The sequence below is a fragment of the Mus pahari genome, chromosome 10, assembly GCF_900095145.1.
Source record: "Mus pahari chromosome 10, PAHARI_EIJ_v1.1, whole genome shotgun sequence".
Taxonomy (NCBI): Eukaryota; Metazoa; Chordata; class Mammalia; order Rodentia; family Muridae; genus Mus; species Mus pahari.
Genome location: NC_034599.1, coordinates 17135353 through 17157587, shown reverse-complemented (window position 1 = coordinate 17157587; position 22235 = coordinate 17135353). Strand labels below are relative to the sequence as shown.

At 53.7% G+C, this 22235-nt stretch overlaps 2 protein-coding genes across 7 annotated transcripts in view; both read left to right on the top strand.

Annotated features, from left to right (window-relative positions):
* The window catches only part of Dock6 (dedicator of cytokinesis 6), a 52329-nt gene extending 43537 nt beyond the window's left edge, over nt 1-8792 (top strand). For all 4 annotated transcript variants that reach the window (XM_021207875.1, XM_021207877.2, XM_029542910.1 and 1 more), the window contains 9 exons: nt 4291-4422; nt 4515-4529; nt 6064-6189; nt 6280-6369; nt 6618-6854; nt 7279-7422; nt 7517-7623; nt 7841-8002; nt 8576-8792. In XM_021207875.1, coding sequence (XP_021063534.1) covers nt 4291-4422; nt 4515-4529; nt 6064-6189; nt 6280-6369; nt 6618-6854; nt 7279-7422; nt 7517-7623; nt 7841-8002; nt 8576-8618 — 1056 coding nt within the window. In that variant the 3' untranslated portion in view covers nt 8619-8792. The remainder of the gene's footprint in view (nt 1-4290; nt 4423-4514; nt 4530-6063; nt 6190-6279; nt 6370-6617; nt 6855-7278; nt 7423-7516; nt 7624-7840; nt 8003-8575) is intronic.
* A 1515-nt stretch (nt 8793-10307) lies between these two features.
* Kank2 (KN motif and ankyrin repeat domains 2) overlaps nt 10308-22235 on the top strand; it is a 29853-nt gene continuing 17925 nt past the window's right edge. Inside the window, exons 1-3 of one of the 3 annotated variants that reach the window (XM_021206299.2) lie at nt 10308-10571; nt 12859-12973; nt 13375-14601. In XM_021206299.2, coding sequence (XP_021061958.1) covers nt 12937-12973; nt 13375-14601 — 1264 coding nt within the window. In that variant the 5' untranslated portion in view covers nt 10308-10571; nt 12859-12936. Of the gene's footprint in view, nt 10572-11176; nt 11324-12858; nt 12974-13374; nt 14602-22235 lie in introns of those variants that run through there. The other 2 variants (XM_029543488.1, XM_029543487.1) reach the window with 2 other exon arrangements.

The window sequence follows — 22235 nt, the reverse complement described above, 5'->3', positions numbered from 1 at the left end:
GCTGGGGCTGGGGCTGGGGCAGAGGCTGGGGCTGGGGCAGAGGCTGGGGCTGGGACTGGGGCTGGCATACACATAGTCCTGGGTTCCATCCCTAGTGCCCTATAAACCACACATGATGCTGCACACCTTGATCCCAGCACTCACTAGGTAAAGGCAGGAAGATAAGAAGTCCCACGGCGTCCTCCACTAAATAGCAAGTCCTAGGCCACTCTGGGTTATGGGAGTTCCTGTCAAAAGAAAGAGGGAAGGAAGGAGGAAAGAAGGAAAGAAAAAAACCAAACCAAAAAGAGAAGAAAAACCAAAACCAATACCTGGCGCTCAATGGCACTGGGATGGCAGAGCGCTTGCCTAGCATGGAGGTCTAGGTTCAGTCCCCAGTGCCACCACAGGGTGCCTGCCGTAGGGAGCAGAAATCAGTGGCCTGTGTTTGCCTTGAAAGTGTGGGGCTAGGAGGTGGCTCCGCTGTCAGTATGCCTTATCTGTCAAGCATGAGTTTGGATCCCCAGAAAAGGCCAGACCTGCTGGTGAGAGCTTTGGGAGCCAGAGTCTGAGGATTCTCAGGGCTTGCTGGCCGGCCAGTCTCCTCAGATGGCAAACTCCAGGCTCGGTGAGGAACCCAGGCTCAGTGAGGGACCCAGGCTCAGTGAGGGACACTGTTTCAGAAAATAAGGTGAAGTGCAGCAGAGGAAGACACTTCTGGCCTCCACACGCGCGCTTGTGCGTACACACACACACACACACACACACACACACACACACACCAGAGAGCAGCCTAATACGAAATAAACCTGGCACAGTGGTACACACCTGTCCTGCCCACGCTCAGGAGGTAGAGGCAGGAGGATCAGAAGTTCAGGGTCAGCCTGGGCTCACAGAATCAACCCTGTTTCAAAATAGGAGAAAAGCAGAGAATTAAGCCCTAGAACCACTGCTGCCTTTCTCTTCACAACCCCTCACATGGGCCTGTGCACTGAGTTCTAGAACTTTCAAGTGCACATAAAAGAAGACAGGCTTTGTTTCCCCCTCTTTCCAGCCTTACTCTAGCTCTGAGGCCAGACTCCGACCCCACTGCCAGGCCTTCTTGGACAGCTGATGTTTCTGGGAATGCTGTCTTGGCCAGTTAAGACAAGAGTTGGGGTTAGCCCAGTGGAGCACCAGGTTAGCCAGGGCAGCTCTGGGTTCCATCCCAGTGCCGCGTGACCTGGGTGAGGTGGTTCACACCTGACATGCCAGCTCCTTGGGAGGTTTGAGGAAGTCTCAGCAGTGGGGGTCATCCTGAGGCTGAGTGGTGAGCTTGAGGCCAGACTGGGCTACATGAGACCCTGTCTCAAGCAAACAACAAAAACAAAATAAAACAACCACTCATGGTGCAGCACAGAGAGCGAGCACTTGCCCAGAGTGGGCTCCATCCAGCAGAAAACCAAAGGATCGGATCTGGGGCCTCAGACAAGCCCCAGCGCCCAGTTCTTAGATTTGGAAGATCGCCTTTCTTGATGAAATCTAAGAAACTCCAGCCTCATGCAGATCCTGGCTGTCAGCCCTGAGCCCCACAAGTGCCTCCCCGCACCCCACATGGAAACTGGGCACACGGGCCCTGTCCACAGTGTGGGGGCAGGACAGCGCGTGACACACCTCCCGGTAGCGCGTGGGCTGATGGATCATTCCCCAGCATGGATGCACACACTTATTTGTTTTTCCTTTTAAATTTTGTATTTATTTATGTGGGGGTGGGGTACTCAGTGTGCCTTGCCTCACTGTGAAGGTCAGAGACAACATGCCCAAATTGGTTCCCCCCCTCGCCATGCGGGTTCTGGGAATGAAACTCAGGCCATTGGGCTTGGGCAAACATCTTTCCTCACAGGGCCGTGTTGTCCTGTGTATCAGATGATAATTTATAGAATATCATATATTTTATAGACCTCCCAATGTTGCGTGCACTACCACACTCAGCTAATAATGTTTATTTTTAGTAGAATTTTCAGTCCACAGTTAAATGAGTAGGAAGTATAAAAACTGTCCCTGTGTCTTGTTGGGGAGGGGATAATTTTTAAGTTTTCTTACCAGGTTGTCATGCCAACCCATAATGCACTTTGAGTATATCTCCTTCCATGTTTCCCCTTTACATTCTATTCTATTCTATTCTATTCTATTCTATTCTATTCTATTCTATTCTATTCTATTCTATTCTATTCTATTTATTTATTTATTTATTTATGAGACAGGGTTTCTCTGTATAGCCCTGGCTGTCCTGGAACTCACTCTGTAGACCAGGCTGGCCTTGAACTCAGAAATCTGCCTGCCTCTCCCCTTTACATTTTTGAGAGAAAGGCTTACAATGGCCTGGACATTCCTCAGGTTCCCTATACAGTGGAGGATGACCTTGAACTCTTGGTCCTCATGCCTCTCTACCTCCAGACCACAGGGCTTGCAGGAGTGGCCACCAGACCTGGTTTTCATGCACATCCTCTTCCCCCAATATACACAGCCTCCCCCATTGTCAATACCCCACTCTGGCTTGTATGTTGGTTCCAATCGATAAAGCTCCATTGACAGATACAATATTGCCCCCCCCCCGCAGTCCAGAGTTCACAGCCAGGATCAGTCTGGGTTATATACATAGGCTGGAGGCTTTAGCACACGTGCAACTCCACAGACCCCACTGTAGGATTGTCCAGAGGCCACTTCCCGAATCTCTTAATCTAAAAGAGCTCAAACCAGGAAAATCAGTTACCACTTCCCTCCTTCCTGGGATTAAGACTCCTCCTCCTCTTCCTCCTCTCCATCTTCCTCTTCCTCCTCCCCCTCCCCCTCTTCCTCCTCCTCCTCCTCTCTCTCTCCCTCTCCCTCTCCCTCCTCCTCCTCAGTGTAGTGGTAGGATGGAACCCAGGGTTTTCTGCATTTGGCCAAAGTACTGTACAAACTGATTTCATCCTCTGTGTCCTGTGTGTGTGTGTGTGTGTGTGTGTGTATGTGTGTGTACACGTGCGTGTGTACGTGCGTGAAGTGTGGTCCGAGGACAACCTGCAGAAGTTAGTCCTCTCCGACCACGTGGACTCCTGGGATTGAACCCAGGTCGTCAGGCTTAGTGGTGCATGCCTTTTCCTGAGGCTCTACTTCCCTTGCTGTTGCCGTGATAAACACCAGGACCAAAAACACCCTGGAGAGGAAAGGGTTTATTTTACCTCACACTTTCAGGGAACAGTGCACCTCTGAGGGACCTCAGGGCAGGAACCTGGAGGTGGGAGCTAATGCAGACTGTGACCACAGCTCACTGCTTTGCCCTCCTGATCACCAGCCCATGGTGCTCCGCTTCCACATCAGTCCCTAATCACAAAAGTGTCCCAGGGAGACGTTTTCTCAACCTGAAGTTCCTTCTCCGATTACCTTAGCTTGTGTGTGCCCCACACCCACAGATGCGTCAGTGCCCTTGGATGTCTATCGTTTTGTGACAGAATCTCAGTGCATAACCCAAGCTGCCTGGATCTCTGTCTCTGTCTCTCTCTCTGTCTCTCTCTCTGTCTGTCTCTCCCTCCCTCCCTTTCTTTCTTCCACCTTTTGTTGGTGGTGGTGCGTTTTTTTGGGGGGGGGCGGGGGGAGCATCTCTCTACATCGCCCCGTCTGTCCTGGAACTCACTCTGTACACCAGGCTTCAAACTCAGAGATCCGCCTGCCTCTGCCTCTCAAATGCTGGGACTAAAGACGTGCACCACCACAGCCCATTTAAAATATTTTTAATTAAAAAAAAAGATTTATTTTTATTTTACCTGAATGAGTGTTTGCATGTATGTGTGGGTACCATCTATGTGCCTGGTGCCTATAGAGGTCAGAGAGGGAACTGGATTTCCTGTAACTGAAGTTACAGACAGTTGTGAGCCACCATGTGGGTGCTGGGAACGAAACCCAGGTCCTCTGCAGGAGCAGCCAGTGCTTCTAACCACGGAGCCATCTCTCCCGTCCTGGCTTTTTATTTTTTATTTTCTTAAAGCATACTGGGAGGTGATGTAGCTCCGTGGTGGGTCAAGTGCCTGGCATAGTTCAGAAGCTCTGGGCCTCTTCACTAGCCTCACCCCCACCAAGGAGGAGCCAGTACAGAATCCACAGCCCTTGGGCCTTGGTGGAGGTTTGTGAGACGGTGTGGAGGCCGCAGTGGGGCCTAATCAAGAAGGCACGTCCTTTCTATCTAGGGTAGGGGTTGTCAGGGTAATGGGAGGTGATGGGGAAGGGGCAGCCTGGGGTTCAGGGTACGCGGAAGGTTTCGGGGCTCCTTACCTCACTTCTCCCTTCCCCCAGGGTGGTCTGTATGAAGCAGTGAACGAAGTCTACAAAAACCTTATCCCCATCCTCGAAGCCCACAGAGACTACAAGAAGCTGGCCGCAGTGCACGGGAAACTGCAGGAGGCCTTCACCAAGATTATGCACCAGGTGGGCCCTAGGCTGCTACCACTCCGGGGTAGGCCTTCTTCAGCCCCTCCTTGATCTGGGCGCCCCTAATCTTGCCTCCTCTTTTCCCACAGAGCTCTGGCTGGGAGGTGAGTCCTGGTGAACAGTGGTCAACAAACACTAGGGGGCGCCAGAACAGCATGGCACCCCTCCGCAAGGGGCCTGGGCTCAGTGGGTGATGACGCACAGTCCCTTACTTATTCCCTTCCCCCAAGTGCCCCCCTCCCCCCATTTCAGGGGCAGCCTGTGAGTCACCCAGCTGGGGACTCTCCAGAGACAGCCCTCCCTCGGGTAGGACCAGCTCAGTCACCACCAAGGCTGGGGGTGGAAGAGGAATGGGGCTATCTCTCCCTTTCCCTCTCCAGCTCATTCCTTTTCTCCCTCTGCCTTAGGGCTCCCATGCTCTCTCCATCTCAGTCTCCCCGGCTCCCGGCTTTGCTCGGGACAACTACTCCTCATCTCTGTTAGGGTGCTCCCCACAAGTCCCGCCTTGCCTTCTCCTTTCTATTTTTAGGCATCTCTCAGTTGAGGGAGAATTTTCTGGCCAAAGATGGCAGGAACCCAGAGCCCTAGGCAGGCTGGGTGGGGGCAAGTGGGTAGGTCCCTGCCTTTCCTGCGTCGGAGATCTCCTTCTCCCTCTATGGAACGATTCTCATAGTGGGGTATAAGCAGGGCCGTGGGAGGGGTAACTCGGACCTCTGGCCTCTCCAATGACTGTATCTCTCTGTCTGCCATCCCTCCATTCTTGTTTCTGGCCACACAATGTCTGCCCCACCCTGTCTGGATCGGCTTTGGTGAGTGAATTTGGAATGATCCCACCTCCTCCCCCATGTTTTGGGGGATGCTGTCTAGGGGTGAAAGGTCTTCCTTCCACATATGGGGCTAAAAACAGAGAGAAGAATGTCCTAGAGCTAGAACCCAGCATCCCAGGACAGGAGGCACCTCCTTAGTCACTCAGTCACCAGGGCACCTGCTGGGCCTGGGCCCCATGGGTACTGAGGTAGAGCTGGGAGCAACTCTACCCTAGTTTGGTATTGGAATGCCTATGGTGAGTGCCCAGCCAGTGGAAGCTACAGAAACCCAAGTTTATGTTAAGCAAGGAAGTTGACAGAAGACTGGAGCTCAGAAGGCTGAGATAGGAGGATGCCCTGGTCTACATAGTGAGTTCCAGGTCAGCCAGGGTTAGGTAGAGAGATCCTACAAAAATAAAGAAACAAGCAAACATTTTTTTAAGTTAAAAAAAAAAAAAAAAAGAAAGAAAAAAAAAAAAAAGAAAAAGAAAATGTCTGGGGTCTTAGCACAGCCATAGAGTCCCAAGCTGGAATCTTGCAGTGAGGAGCTGAGGTGTTGCTCAGCCCTGGAGTGCTCCCCTAACGTGGGGGCTCTGGGTTCAATTGTCAGCACACATATACATGTGAAAAGATGGTGACCAGCCTCTGTGATCCGGGTCCCCTGGCATGTTCCTCTTGTCTCACTGGGTCTAAGGTCCCCAGACAGGTTCCTGAGGTTTGGGGTTCCCCATCCCCAGCTTGGTTCCCTTTCCGTCCCACCTGAGTGTGATTGGGGTAGAGGTCATCTGCAGAGAGGCCACCCTGCCAACACCACTGGCTTCCCTCAGCCCAGCGTGTATTTGGGACGTATTTCCGAGTGGGCTTCTATGGCACACGATTTGGTGACCTGGATGAACAAGAGTTTGTGTACAAGGAACCGTCAATCACGAAGCTCGCAGAGATCTCACACCGGCTGGAGGCACGTCCCTGGCGCTGGGAGGTGGGACAGGCAATGTGAGTTACAGTGGGGGCTGCCCCAGCTGACCCTGAGTCAACCCCGTGTCTTTAGGAGTTCTATACGGAAAGGTTCGGGGATGATGTGGTAGAGATCATCAAAGATTCTAACCCGGTGGACAAGTCCAAGCTGGATCCACAGAAGGTGGGTCCTCTGATTCCCCCGCCCCCCCAAGATCCAATATTGAAGGACTTTGCAGATACTGTTTGCACGGTGGGGGCAAGTCCGGTTTCTTGGGGGAGTCTGGTACATCCAGTTACAGGAAGATCTGGGCCTTTAGATTCAAAGCGCTCAGGCCCGCAGGGATGGGGGGGGGGGGGCCTCGGGCTGGAGCTGTGGCGTCAGGTGGACCCCTCACCGCTCCCAGCCTCATACTCGACCTCGTGCTCCAGGCTTACATCCAGATAACCTATGTGGAGCCGCATTTCGACACTTATGAGCTCAAGGATCGGGTGACCTACTTTGACCGGAACTATGGGCTGCGGGCCTTCCTCTTCTGCACACCCTTCACGCCGGATGGACGTGCGCACGGAGAGTTGGCCGAACAGCACAAGCGGAAGACGCTGCTGAGCACAGAGCACGCCTTTCCCTATATCAAGACACGCATCCGAGTGTGCCACCGTGAGGAGGTGGGACCCCAGGCCTGGAAAATACTATAGACCTACAGAGGGGAGGGAGATTCGGGGACTCGAGGTCCAGGGGGAGACTTCCAGGGAGGAAAAGGCAGAGGAACCCCACAAACAGTGCATTTCAGGGACTCAGGATTTGGGAAGAAAGAGATGGGGACCCAGGCTGTAGGCTCCAGATGCAAGCCTCTACCATCTGGCCTGGAGAAATGTGGAAATCTCAATGGTCGAGTCCCTAGACCCAAGGGCAAACAGCGAGTGAACCAGACCAGAAACCCCAGCTGAGCCAAGACCCCACCAGGGAGCACAGATCTCCAGCACCGTTCATAGCCTGGGACCCCGCTGCCCCACAGGACATCACAGGCCCCAGCAGGTGTGCTCAGACACACACATACATGTACTCATACACACACCCCTCACCCCACAGACAGTGCTGACACCAGTGGAGGTAGCCATTGAGGACATGCAGAAGAAGACACGGGAGCTGGCCTTTGCCACCGAGCAGGACCCTCCAGATTCCAAGATGCTGCAGATGGTTCTCCAGGGCTCTGTGGGACCCACTGTGAACCAGGCATGGCTGGACTTTCGGGGGGATGGGGGCAGGATGCTGGCCACCGTGGGCCTCCAGTTGCCATTCAGGACCCTCATGAGTCTCTCGCCCACAGGGTCCCTTGGAAGTGGCCCAGGTGTTTTTGTCAGAGGTCCCAGAAGATCCCAAGCTCTTCCGACATCACAACAAACTACGGCTCTGCTTCAAGGATTTCTGTAAAAAGTACACTGGCTATTATAACCCTGCCAACCTGACTCCATGCTGTTCCTGCCCGAGCCCCTGCTATACCCCTCCTGACCTCCCCCCGTTTAAATTCACAGACCCCGTTGTGGGCCTGTGCATGGTCACCCCCAGACACATGCACATCCTAAGGATTCCCTGGCCCCTCTTGTTGCTCTCTCTTGAGTGCCAGTCCCCAGTAGCCTTTCTCACCTGTCAGGTGTGAGGATGCACTGAGAAAGAACAAGGCCCTTATTGGTCCAGACCAGAAAGAGTACCACCGGGAGCTGGAGCGCCACTACAGCCGCCTGCGGGAGGCTCTCCAGCCTCTGCTCACCCAGCGTCTGCCCCAGCTTCTGGCACCAAGTTCCACCAGCCTCAGGTGCCTACCATGGGGGCTGTCACACATGCACATACATGTGTACTGTGTGTGGTGTCCCCACTGGGTCGTGAGACTTCATCGATCCTGGTTTTCTATTGCATTTGACTTAGTGGAGTAGGGAGGGGCATGTCTGTGTCAATTCGTGTGTGGAAATCACTGCAGCCATCAGTTCCCTTCCTTCCACTAAGTGGGTCCCAGGCTTTGAACTCAGGTCAGCAGGCTTGGTAGCAAGTGCCTTGGCCCACTGAACCATCTGTTTACTCTCCCCACCCACTCCAAAGATGGAAATTGACCCCTAGGGTTTACACTAGGTTAGTGCCCCACCACTGAGCCATGTCCCCAACTTTCAGCTGGTCATCTGGGCCTCAGCCCCCCCCCCCCCACACACACACACACACGCAGCGCACAAAAATAAATGTGATTTCTTTAAAAGAAAAAGATCAAATCAAGCTAGACAGAAGAAAGCCCACACAGATTCTTGGAAGGGGTGCATGATGCTGCACCAGTGTGGAAGTTGGGGTAGACTGTGGAGCTGGGGTCCTGGGGCCCTGCTAACCTGCCTTCTGCCCCCAGGAACTCCATGAACAGATCGAGTTTCAGGAAGGCTGACCTCTGATGAAACAAAGCTAAGAGCCATACCAGCACCCACACCTCAGCTGCCTGTGCCTTTCTGGAGTTGTAGCTGCCCCGAGTCAAAGTCCTTGCAAGCTGGGCCCTCTGTCTGCACTGATGGATTCTAAATTTTGTTTTTGTTTGTTTGTTTTTAATTTAAAGTGAGTTTTATATACAACCTGTGTGGTGTGCTGCCAGTTGACACGGCTCCTGCCCTGGGGGCAGCGTTCATTCAGTGGGACAAGAGAACACACACAGTGGCCATGGGAAAAGTGTGTTCTGTGTGTGCGTGTACGCGTGTGTGTGTGTGCGTGTACGCGTGTGTGTGTGTGTGTGTGTGTGTGTGTGTGTGCGCGCGCACGGTCACGCATGTCCACCCGTGGTGAGGGTTTGCACACACAAGCATGTGATGTACGTGTATTTCTCAGTCTCCACATTCTGTTTTGTGTTTATTTTGCTTTCCAGGCTGGCCTGGAACTCTATTTATAGGTCAGCCTGGCCTTGAACTCACCCATCTACCTCAGCCTTTTCTAAGGCTGGGATTAAATGGTTTATCATTTTTATTGTATTTTTTTTCTCCTCTTTTTCTATCCTTCTTTTTGTCTGTCTATGTTTGTGGGTGCGTGGGTGCCATGACACACACGTGGAGTCAGAGGACAGTTTGCAGAACTCAGTTCTCCCCCTTCCACTGTGGGCATCCCAGGCACTGAGCTCTTCAGGCCTGGCAGCAGGCACCTTCGTCTGACGTCTGACGAGCCTCTCCTTGGTCATCCACTTAGTTTTGAGACAGTTCTCACTGAACCTGGACTCCATAGATGCAGCTAGGTTCACTGGCTGGTAAGCCCCAGAGATAAGAGATCTGCCCAGCTCCCAGAACTGGGCTTACAGGTGAACTTGTGGACCCAACTCTTATGTAGATGCTGGAGTTCTAACTCAGATCCTCGTTTACATGGGCAGTTTACCCACTGAGACCTCGACCTGTCACAAATGCTAAGCGGCTTCCAGGAAGCTCTTTGTCTCTTCTTTTCTTTTCTTTTCTTTTCTTTTCTTTTCTTTTCTTTTCTTTTCTTTTCTTTTCTTTTCTTTTTTCTTACTGTTGTTTTGTCTTTTGTTTGTTTGTTTTGAGACAGTCTCTCCTGGCTCGGAATCACTGAGGTAGAAGGTGGCCTCTCTAGTACTTGATCGCCCTGGCTCCACATCTTTGATGTGCTGGGACTACAGGTGTGCAGTCCCACTGTGAGAGTGGCTTCAGGAGTCCAGTGCAAACAGAATTTCATCTCTGGGCTAGGGTGTAGTTTAGCAGCAGAGTGATTAGCATTCAAAGAGTCCCGGGGTCCATCCCCAACCTCACAAAATCAATAAACCACGGCCTGTGATTGGTGTCAGCCCGAGAGTAGTATGAAGGGAATTTTCTGAACACACTTACTAGATAGGGCATGTAGTTGACCCTATTTTGCTGATGGGGAAACTGAGGCCCAGTTTCAATTTCAGAAGATAGGGGTGCTGCAATCTCGGAGCTTGGGTCGGCGGTCACGCCATAGTGCACCCGGCCTGCAGCTGGAAGACTTCCAGCTGCCGGCGGCCAACGGGGGAGGGGTGACCTCCAGTCGCCGCCACCGCACCCGCCCTCGAGCTGGACCGCGGCCAGCTCCGCCCCCTGCAGCGCCCAGCTGCGAAGGGCGGGCACCAGGCTTGGAGAAGCGGGGACCCTGTCCGGTGGGCTGGTGGCCAGGAGCCGACTGAGACCCTAGGACGTGCACAGGCCGCAGCGAGAGAGCGTGCACCCCCACGACCACCCTTCAACTTCGCCCCCAGGCCCTGCGGCCGAGGCGCCCCGGAGGCTGGAGGGGCGTGGCTTTCTGGTGGGGGCGTGGCTACCGCGCTGGCTCCGCAGGCTCGCGGCGACTGAGGCGGAGCGGGCAGGACGCCTGGGACGGCGGAGGCTCGAGCGCGCCAGGCGAGTGGGACGGAGGGCTGATCGGGGTGGCGTGGGGTCCGGGCTACTCTAGGGGCACTATCGGGATTTCTAACCCACCTCCAACCCGAGGCTACAAGCTCGCTCACTCTCTCTTAGCTGGTCCCTCTCAAGTCTTATCATCTGCGCCCAAACTTTGCAAACCGGAGGGTCTGGGTGTCCGCGCTCCTGTCCCCTCCCCAGCCCTGACCTGGGCCCTGCTTCCCTTGCCCCTAACCCACCTCTATGCTTTTATCATTCCCTGCCTCTCTTCCTCTGTTCCGCCTCTCTCGTCTAGCTCTGTCCCCTAACCTTCCCAGTTCCCCGCTCTCGCAGCTCCGGGTGGCCGGACCAGGCCCCTCAGCGGCGGGAAGGCATCCGGGCGTCCGGCCGGACTGGGCCTGGCTGCTGGGCGGGTGTGGGGATCAGCAGATGTTTGCCATTAGACTGGGACCCCGCAGGCCCCGCCCCCTCTTCCCCGCCCGGGGCGGGGTCCTCCTCACTCCCAACTTTAGGGGCGGAGAGAGCGAGGCAGGAAAACCCCCAGATTCACCCAGGCTGGTGGGGAGGTGCACTCTAGGGAGACCCTGTGGACCTTTCCTGAAAACTCCCACCTGTTGATTCTTCCAGCCTCCTTCCGCCTCTCATCCCGGGATCTTGTGGAGAGAGGGACCTCCTCCGACTCCCGCCACGGAGTTACCAGCTTGAGATTAGATAACTGGAGACCCTTAGACCTCCATCGCTCCGTTTGGAGAGTAAGATGTGTAGAGTCTAGGGGTGCCTTGGGCGAATCTGCCCCGTTTTAGGTTCAAGTCAGAGAGATCTGCCTGCCTCTGCCTCCCAAGTGCTGGGATTAAAGGCGTGTGACGCTACGCTCAGCTTGCAAGATCTTTTCCCAAAAACATAAGCAGGGCTGGGGATAGAGAACGTGGGCCTAGCATGTATGAAACCGGGGTTTCCACCCCAGAGTGTATGGTGTGGTATGGTGCAGCCAGCAATGCCGGCACTTGGGAGGTGGAGGCAGGAGGACCAGGATTTCAGGTCATCCCCAGCCACATAGTGAGTTTGAGGCCAGCCTGGGCTACAGGAAACTGCCTCAAATAACAAAACAAAACAGTGTGGTAATTAATCATTATTCATTCCACCTCAGTGCCCCTAGCCCAGGCTCCCCCAATTCTGCTCCCTACTTCTGTGTCTTTCTCAAGTCCTCAGAAAATATTTTGGACTAACTTCCTGTCCTTGGAGGTTCTGAGGCTCCAGGCAGATGCAGAGCCAATTTTATCTACAACTGGTAACTGCATTTTAGGTGTTCATGCCAGCAAATCGAGGGCAGAGACGTGGGGAGACACAAACTGGAGGGACAGAGCTATGGAGGGGGATCTAAGCCAGAGGGAAGGAATATCCTAGGCCTGCCTTCATGCCCAGCAGGTGCCCCATCTGATCCACCCTCCCAGGCACCCACTGTCCCGGCATCTACAGCCTAGAATGGCCCGCTCTGGAGGGTGAGATGGGTGGAAGTGTGCAGCAAAGCAGCTGCAGGGCAGACAACAGAAAGGACTGACCTTGGTTAAACTCCAGGGTTGAAATGGGCTTAGCAAGAAGTCTTGATTATCCCTACCCTGCAGCCTGTAGGCACCCCCCTTTACTTCCATCTCGATGACTTTCCAGTCTTCCACTCCACTCTATCCTTACTGTATTCCCCCCCCCCAACCCAGACACATCCTGAGGGGGCAGGAAGTTCTATGTAGCTGGGCAGTGAAACTGTTTATTTTTAGAGAAAATTGTTTCCATAAAGAGGAAGGCTTCTCAGAGCTTGTATCCTCACCACTTTCCCGACCCTCCACAAGGGCCTGGCCTGGCTCTTGGCTTTGAGGTCGCCGAGGGGTCCTACCTCCATGTTGTCCCTTACCCCTCTCTGCAACCCCACTGGAGCGTCCCTGTTAGCACCCTGGCCCTTCACCCGGCCTTACCCTGTTCTCCCTGTGCACTTTCTAGGCTGGGCCAAGGGGAGGGGGCACAGGAAGGGTGGGGCCACCTGCCCTGGGGGCCATGTGCAGGCTGTGGGAACAGCTGGCGCCTGTCCAGGGCTGGACAGATGTGCACACAGTCAGGGAGGTTTGGTTTCTTTGTTCTAGGGCTTTCTACAGCCAGGCAAGGGTAGAAAGGGGAGTGTGAGCATTCAAGTCTATGAGAGGTGCCTGACCCAGACAGGGTACGGCACCATCTGTGGAGGGTGGGTGGCCGCATCTCCTTCCTTCTTCCTGAAGATTGCCCTGCCAACCCTCTGCAGGTCAGCCTCAGCTGTCTGCAGGCTGTTGGGGAGACTCGGCTACCTGAGTGACATCTGAGGAGCAACCGCAGAGAGAGGATGGCCCAGGTCCTGCATGTGCCCGCCCCATTCCCAGGTCAGGGACTGATGGGAGGGAGAGGGAGGGGGCTTGAATGGGGAGGATACTCAGACAGTCGGTCAGGGTGGGGGATGGGGGGAAGGCAGCCACATGTGAGGACCAGAGGTGGGGGAACAGCTTTGACTGTGTGGGCCTGACACACAGCTCTAACTGTGACGGTCTGAGGCAGGGGACAGCCCTAATGTGAGGGTCCAAGGGGGAGGACAGCCCTAATGTGAGGTCTGAGTGAGGGAAGGACACCTCTGTTCTTGGCATCGATGGGTGACATGACCGGACAAGACCTTGTTGATCTACAGTGGGCTGCCAGCACTAGCAAAAGCCACTTGTGTCCCTGGGCTATCAGCTGGGCAGAAAGGGGCACAACAGTGCTTAAAGGCCTCGGCTTTCTCCAACTCCAGGAACCCCTGGCCAGGCCTCCCCAGCGGCCTTCTCCAGCAAGGAGCCAGACCCGCCATACTCAGTGGAGACGCCCTATGGCTACCGCCTGGACCTGGACTTTCTTAAGTACGTGGATGACATTGAGAAGGGCCACACACTGCGCAGGGTGCCGGTGCAGCGCCGGCCGCGCCTGGGTTCCCTGCCACGGGGCCCGGGCTCCTGGTGGACGTCCACAGAGTCTCTGTGCTCTGATGCCAGCGGGGACAGCCGGCACTCGGCCTACTCCTACTGTGGCCGCGGCTTCTACCCACAGTACGGAGCCTTGGAGACCCGCATCGGCTCCAACCCACGTGTGGAGCGCACGCTGCTGGATGCGCGGCGCCGGCTGGAGGACCAGGCGGCTGCCCCATCGTCCGGTGGCCTGGGCTCCCTGACACCCAGCGCCGCGGGCTCCACCAGCTCCCTGGCAGGCGTGGGCCTGCTGCCTCCCACGCCTCGCAGCTCTGGCCTGTCCACCCCGGTGGCACCCAGCGCTGGTCACCTAGCCCACGTGCGCGAGCAGATGGCCGGAGCCCTGCGCAAACTGCGCCAGCTGGAGGAGCAGGTCAAACTGATCCCCGTGCTCCAGGTCAAGCTGTCAGTGCTCCAGGAGGAGAAGAGACAGCTCACAGTGCAGCTCAAAAGCCAGAAGTTTCTAGGTCACCCCTCAGGGACACGGAGCCGGAGCGAGCTCTGCCTGGACCTTCCGGAGGCCCCCGACGACCCTGCTGTGCTAGAGACCCGCTCGGTGGGCACCTGGGTTCGAGAACGGGACTTGGGCATTCCAGATGGTGAAGCTGCCCTGGTAGCTAAAGTGGCCGTGCTGGAAACACAGCTCAAAAAAGCGCTACAGGAGCTGCGGGCGGCTCAGACCCAGCAGGTCGACCTCCAGCCCCAGGCCTGGCCACCACCGGACACCCAGGTCCGCGTGGACACCGTGCGAGTCGTGGAGGGTCCCCGGGAAGTGGAGGTGGCAGCCAGCACGGCAGCCGGGGCCCTTGCACAGCGAGCTCAGAGTCTGGAACCGTACGGGACAGGACTGAAGGCCCTGGCCACATCTGGTGGACCAGAGAACACCCTCGTGTTTCGCAGTCATGAGGTGGTGGAGACCATGTGCCCGCTGCCCACAGCTACTGCCGGCAACGTGCACACAGCCAAGAAGATCAGCATTACAGAACGGAGTTGCACTGGTGCACCCAGGGTGACAGGTGAGTGACATGACTGAGGAGTCCCAAGAGGACCCACTCCTCATCCTAACCTAGGCCAAGCAGGTGGCCCCAGCCTATCAAAGTGAGAGGATTCCAGGGTGGACCTCAGAGCTGTAGGCATTGGGCAGAGAAATTTGGTGCCTTTCGCCTGGGGAGATGGCCCAATTGGTAAAGTGCCTGCTGTTCAAGAACCTGGGTTCTGATCTCCAGTACCCACCTAAAAAAGGCAGGTGTGTTTGGGCCCCACTTGTAATTCCATCGTGGGGGGACAGGTAGACCAGGTTATGTGGTGAGTTCCAGCCTGTGATAGACCCTTATCTGAGACCAGGGGACCGCCCAGGGAAATGGCTCAGTGGGTAATGGCACCTTGTAGGCAAGCCAGATGACCTGCGTCCCACCCCCGGAGTCCTCATGGTAGGACAGCAATACTGACTCCTGCAGGTTGTCCTTTGAGCTCCATGGATGTGCTGTGGCACGTGTGTGCCCTGGCCACATGAAAAATAGTAATTTCTTTTAAAAGGTAGAGAGTACTTGAAGAACACCACCTCTGTTTACCTCTGGCCTAAACACATATGCACATAGTACACACACATATACACAGGTACGCGCGCGCGCGCGCGCACACACACACACGTGCATACATACACAGTCACACTCATGCGTGTGCACATACACATACATGTATTCACACATTCATACTCATGCATGCACACACATACATACTTGCATACGCATGCACAGTCATGCATGTACGCACAAAGAAATTAACATCTAGCGTACTGCCTTGTGTTGAGGTGTTAAAAAAAAAAAAAATCCAGGAAACACGAGTTGTTTGGAGGAGGTTTTCCATGGTTGTTGGTTTCGTAGCAAGTTCCCTCTTTTGAATTAAGAACTGGCAGGAATCGAGACACTAAATAGTGTCTTGTTCGTGTCACTGAGGGACAGTTGGATGCAGATGCTCAGGAATTATGTGGCATCTCTAACTCACTGTTCAATGGGAACTTCAGATGAATGAATCTGGAATGAATGAATGAATGAATGAATGAGGCGCTCCCTCCTCTCCACAGCTCTGCTTAGTTCACATAACACCAGATAAAACCCCAGGAGTGGGCCTCAATGGCAGAACCAACCATTGAGCCTTGAGGGCAAAAGAGACCCTACCCATGCCCAGTGGCCTTTGGAAGAGGAAGGGGGAGTACCCAGAGGAAGTGCTGAGCCCTCATGCCAGGAAGGGCTGTATGCAGATCGCCAGCTGCCCAGAAGCTGCCAGCGTGATTCATGAGATTAGTGACAGCTGTACTGTCTTGGCACAGGCCAACGGGTGCCAGCTGCTGTGCTAAGTGTCTCACCAAGGGGGCGGAGGAAGAAGGGCCCACAGCCAGATACCCCTGGTTCTATCACTGTATGACCCCAGCTGAATGATGCCACCTCTCTGGCCCTCCATTTTCTCCCCGGTGACTTGCTCTAATACAGATATACCCTTCCAGGACCCTTGGGAGCAAATGCATGCAGTAAGCGCTCAAGCAGTGCTTCTCGCTGTTTCTGCTGACAGTTAGCAGGTTGACCTGATTAGTTTCCTTTAGGTTGCTTGGTTTTGAGTTTTTCTCTTTTTCCCTTTTGGAGTATGTGGCATTTGAGATGGTCTTGGTGTGTCGTGCGGTCCAGCCTTGAGCCCTTCCCATCTTTCTCTTCCCCCTCCCCCCAACCCACAGTGTTGTGTATCAGGAGACCTGGGCTGGCTTAGCCTTGAACTCTCAATCTGCCTGCTTCAGCCCCACCCCCACCCCACCTCCCACTAGTTGGGATTACAAAACATTTAATCCATGCCTGACTTCAACTCTGCTTATAGTTGGGGAAACTAAGGCCAACCGTAGCTGGCCAGGAATCACTGTGCCACGGTCTGCACCTAGGACCCAGGAACCCTGCATCTCACCCTCAGATCCAGGTCACACTGGCTGGAGCCCTGCTGAGAGTAACGGGCGCTGGCTGCAGGGCCAGGGCCCAGCTGTGTTTCTTTGCTTCCCTGTTGTTCCTGGCCAGCTACGGAAACCACCCCTCTGTTCCATGTCCATCCAAACACCCAGCCCTGAGGTTCTGGCCCCTGGCCAGGGGCCCGCCCAGCATAGCCTTGGAATCTTTGAGAGGCACCCTCCATTCCAGACATGCCTCCCAGGGCAGTCATGGGGCCTTCTGCTCACAGGACATAGAGACAAAGCTATGTTCACTGCCCGTGGAAGACTGCCACCCTGAAAGTCCTCCCTCATGTCTCACTGCACTCCCTGTTGCTGCATCTTGGCCTCACTTAGATGGAGCTGGAGTATGTTCATTTGTTTCATCTCGTTCAACGGATGCTCAGTGTTTTTTGTCACAGATACTGAGAACACAGCAAGAGACCGTACTTACCCATGTACCTGCTCAGGGCCTGCGAGATGGCTCAGAAAGGAAAGGTGCTTGCTGCCAAGTCTGATCTCGGACCCACGTTTTGTTTGTTTTTGGAGATAGGGTCTCACTGTATATAACTGGTTGGCCTGGAGCTTGCCCCCCTCCCCCATATACACAGGCACCAAGCCATAATACACACCCTGTCTCCCCCACTAAGTAAATAAATACATAGATAAATGTACTTTACTTTTAGAGACAGGATCTCATTATGTAGATCAGGCTACCTTCAAGTTCACAGAGATCCACCTGCCTCTGACTCTGGAGTATTGGAATTAAAGATAAGAACACCAGCATGCCCAGAAATAAGTGTAATGAAAAGAAAACAAAACTTGAGAAAATGTAGGAGAGACAAAGTATCCACATGAGAAATATAAAGTATCCACATGAGAAATATAAAGTATCCACATGAGAAATATGTGTTCAGATCAAAACTGAGGAAAATGAGGCAGGGCCAGTGACTGTTTGCTGGGAACATGGCCGCCCCGTGCCCTCGTCTGTAATTTTAAGCATGCTTTTCAAGCTCTGTGTGGACTACTGCCGTAGCACCCCAAACCTCCTCAAACTGCAACACTCTCCATCTGTAAATTGGGTGTCCTGACAGATCATTGTGCCTAGAATCCCCCAGTGAGGAGCTCAGGGTGGTCCAGTGCTAGCACAGCTGTCTGGTACTGTGAGGCCCTGGGCTCTGGCCCTGGCACTGTGAATCCAGTTGTGTAGTCTGGCTGTGGGTGCTCCCAGTCAGCTCTGGGTTCTGTAGTGTCCTTTAACTGAATATAATCAGGTATGGTAGCACAAGCTTCTAAGCCCAGCCCTCAGGAGGCTGAAACAGGGGGGCCACCTCAGCTTCAAGACCAGCCTGGGCTACTGAGTGAATCTTAGACAGGAAATGCTAAAGTTGGTGATGGAGAAGGTAGAGCCTCTAGGCAGAGAATCGAGAAGAGGCTCCAGGCCAGGCACAGCCCAGGATCCAAGACCCTGGGATGAAGAAGAGCTTGGGCTAGTGAATGATGTAGAAAGCGGAGGGCAAGAGTGAGCCACTGGAGAACATAAGCAGCCAGGGGTGAGTGAGTGTACGGCCTCCTGAGCTGGGGCAGCAGTGTCAGAAACAATATATGGTGTTTAGCTGCTGTCACCACCTCATGTCTGCTGAGGTTGGTGGGCCTGATGATACGTCATGGAGCACTCCTTGGAGGGAGAGGCAGGGGGAGGCAACCTCCTTAGCATCTAGTGAGAGCTGTTTCTCAGCAGAGCAGGAATTGACTTTCTCCAGCTGAAGAGTCAGGGAAGCCCCCACCTCCACAAACACACAGACACATCCCCAGGCTGGAGAGAGGTAGGCAAGATGGACTGAAAGACCTGGAGTCCCGTACACACACACACACACACACACACACACACACACACACACACACACACACCTTACAGCCAAGTGTGGTGGCAACACTCCTTTAATTCTGAAGGCAGAGACAAGTAGGTCTTTGAGGTTGAGGCCAGCCTGGTCTACGTAGTGAGAGCTACAGGACAGCCAACTATGGCTCAAGCAAGACCCCCATTCAAGCAACAAAAATGTGATTTATTTTCTTTGTAGAAGGATTGGAAAGTACAGAAAAATCTGGAATACCTAGGCGTAGCTGCTTTCTACATTTTTGTTTGTTCTGTTTTGCTGAGCTAGAGTCCCACTCTAGTACAGGCTAGCCTGGAACTCATGGTCATGCTACAGCCTCAGCTTCTCTGAGTGTTGGGATTACAGGGGTGCGTAACCAGCACAGTTCCCGCCCTCGGCTGCCGTGCCTCGCACACGCTGGGCCAGCATTCTACCTGGACCGTGTCATGTTCCAGTCCCACTCCTGAATTTCTATTTTTTAGTTTAATTCATTCATTTAGAGGCAGTGTCTCAGGTAGCCCAGGATAACCCTCAACTCCTGATTCCCCAGGCCTCTTCCCCTTGAGTGCTGGGTGCAGGAGTGAGCCACCATGCCTGGTTCACAGGGTGCTGGGGGTGATACTCAGGGTCTGGAGCAGGCTTGCACGTGCTCTCCCACCCCAGCCTCAGTCCTGTGTTCATTTTGTAGGAGTGCGTGTGTTTGAGACAGCTCTATTTTGTAGACCAGGCTTCCCTTTTGCCTGCTTCTGTCTGGCTTGCCAAAGCTGGGACCTCAGGCTTGAGCCACAATAGCCAGCCTGAATTTTTCAAATGCATAAAAGAAAAGTATGTTTTTAGTATCTGGCACCACAAAGCTGGTGGAAATTATTGTTTTGGTTGATTGTATTTATTTTTTCAGCTGCAGTGGAACCCAGGCCTCGTGCATCCTGGGCCAGGCCCTGACCCTGGACCTTTCATGTTTGCCTTTTGGTTTTCCCCAGCCACATAAAAATGCAAAGGCTACCGAGCATGGTAGCACATATAGCCTACCAAGCTCATTCCTGCACTCGGGAGACTGAGGCAGGAGGATTGTGGTGAGTCCTGGGTACTTCTAGGGCTACATGCCATCTTGCTATAGAGAAAGGAATGGAAAAGAAAGAGGATGTAGAGTAAACAAAGGCTTGGGCCATCTTCGCAGGAGAGGGTGTGCGGAGATGGAGGCAGAAGGACCAACGGTTAGAGGACGCAGAAAATAAAAAAGCAAAAGCTTTGTAGTGGTGGCGCACGCCTTTAATCCCAGCACTGGCGGCAGAGGCAGGAGGATCTCTGAGTTTGGGCCAGCCTGGTCTACAGAGTGAGTTCCTGGACAGAGAGGCCAACACAGGAAAACCCTGTCTTGTAGAAAACACAGAGAGAAAAAAGGAAGTTCTTTTCACTTTTCCTGTGTTTATTGTTTTAAGAGAGAATTAAAGGGCGGCCTGGGGTACATAAGACTCTGCCTCAAAAAATGCACATAAAATAAAATCAGGGGCTGGAGAGGTGACTGCAGTTAAGAGCGCTGGCTGCTCTTGTGAGGACCTTCTTCCCTCTCAGCAGCTGCACCAGGAGCCTCCCCAGGCACACTCTTGATTAAAAATGAATCTTAGAAAGCACCGACAGACACAGTTGTCCAGCAGCACGGAGTGTGCAGTCTTGCTGAGCCCGGCTCGCCCATTTTTCAATTACAGCTTTCATCTCAATCCAGTCATTATATATGTTTTTCATTTTTCTTCTGTTTTGTTTTTTAGTTTTCTGAAACAGGGACTTTCCCGTGTACTGTAAGCCACCGGCAGCCTCAATCCCCTCCCCAGGGCTGGGGTCACAGATGCCCACTGCCATGCCTGGCCAACATACTTTCTCCCGTTTTGAATTACTTACAGATGTATTTATTCGTTTCGGGTGTGTGTGCGGGCATGTGTGGATGTCTGAGCAGGGCTTTGGGAAGATCTCTTTCTCCTACCATGTGGGTCCCAGAGATCAAACTCAAGCCTGACACTTAGCAGCAAGCTCCTTTCTTCACTGACCCATCTCGCCCACCCCGTAGTTTGCTTTTTGAAGATGATGTTTCCCTGTGCTTTCCTGGCTGGCTACCAAACAATCCTCCTGCCTCACCCTCTCCATTCCCTGGGCCCTCAGGCATGCGCCACCACCCCAGGACTTTTAATGACTTTGCTGCACCCCACCTTCAGCTGCTAATTTAGATATTCCGTGTCCTTGAAAAACATTCTCGGTGCCTGCCTGATTTCCTTAAATGGTCTTGTGTTTCAGAAAAACAAGATTCTCTCTCTGTTTCTTGTTTTTTCCACTTTAATTTTTTTTTTTCCCTCCAGTGCTGGGACGGGGCTGTGGACATCTTGCAAGCCAGGCAAGAGCCACGCCACTGAGTGCCCGCTCCCGTATTTATTACGTCTCTTACCTTTGGAGGGTAATGTGTGGCGGTTAAAGGGTAGTTTGGGGGGATCCGTTCTCTTCTTCCACACTGTGGTCCTGAGGATCGAACTCAGGTCACCAGGCCTGACAGCAAGCCCCTTTATGGGCTGAGCCACCTTGCCAGGCCTGCATTCAGCTGTTGAATCCCGGCTGTGGGCTCTTGTGGCTAACCTGCTGAGTCGGCACCTCAGCCCCTTTATTTGTTTTTGTTCTTAGGTAAAGTCTTACAATTGTGCAGCCTAGCCTCAAACCCGCCTTAGTTGGGTGGCCTTTGACCTGTGATCCTCCTGGGCAACTTCCCAGGTGGCGGGGAGACAGCCTGGGGAAAGGGGGTGGGGGTGGGGTGCTGAGCACACGTGATGAGTGTGGTGTGAGCATCCTGAGGGCAGCCTCCCAAGTACTGGGGTTAAAGGTGTGCGCCACCACTCCCCCAGCGGAAGGAACCTTTTAAGCCTAGTTTGTTGGTTTGTTGGTTTGTCTGTCTTCTTTCTCTTCTTCACACGGGCTCTTGCACATATATAGCACATACATATACATGCATGCAGATAGATAGATAGATAGATAGATAGATAGATAGATAGATAGATAGATAGATAGATAGGCTGGACTCACATTCCTTGTGCCTCAGACTCCTAGCCCTGGAGCCTGGATTACAGGGATGAGCCAGCACACAGACTATTATCTAAGGTTTAGCGTTACTCCTATTTTTTATTCTTGAGGTGCATGGTGTGCTTGGGGGAGGCAAGCATGTTGCTACCGAAGGCATGCCAGTGTCAGACGCCAGTCCTCACCTTCTGCTTCTCTCTTGTTTGCTGCTGGTTCCCCAGACTAGCCCAGGGGCATCCAGTGGTTTCCCATCTTGCCATAGGAACCCTGGAATTGCAGACTTCCACCACTGTGTCCAGCTTACACATAAGTGAACTCAGGTCATCAGGCTAGTTCTCTTACCCACTGAGCGGCCCTGCCAGCCCTCCAGCCCCCAGCATTTAAAATCTGTGGCCCTAAGCCAGGCATAGTGGGGCACGCCTGCCATCCCAGTGCCCAGGATTGAAGCTCTCCAGGACAAGGTAGGCCTGGGATGTAAAGAAAGACTCACAAAACAACAACAGCAAGAGCCTGAGGATGTAATTTGGTTGTAGAATGTAGCCTCAGAATGCAGGAAGTGCTGGGTTCTATCCCAGAACTTGGGAGGTAAAGGCAGTGAGTTCAAGACCAGCCTGGACCACATGAGACTCGGTCTCAAAAAAGACAATGAGCAAGCCAGAGCCACAGCTCAGTTAAGAATACTGCAGCCGGGCGTGGTGGCGCACACCTTTAGCCCCAGCACTTGGGAGGCAGAGGCAGGTGGATTTCTGAGTTC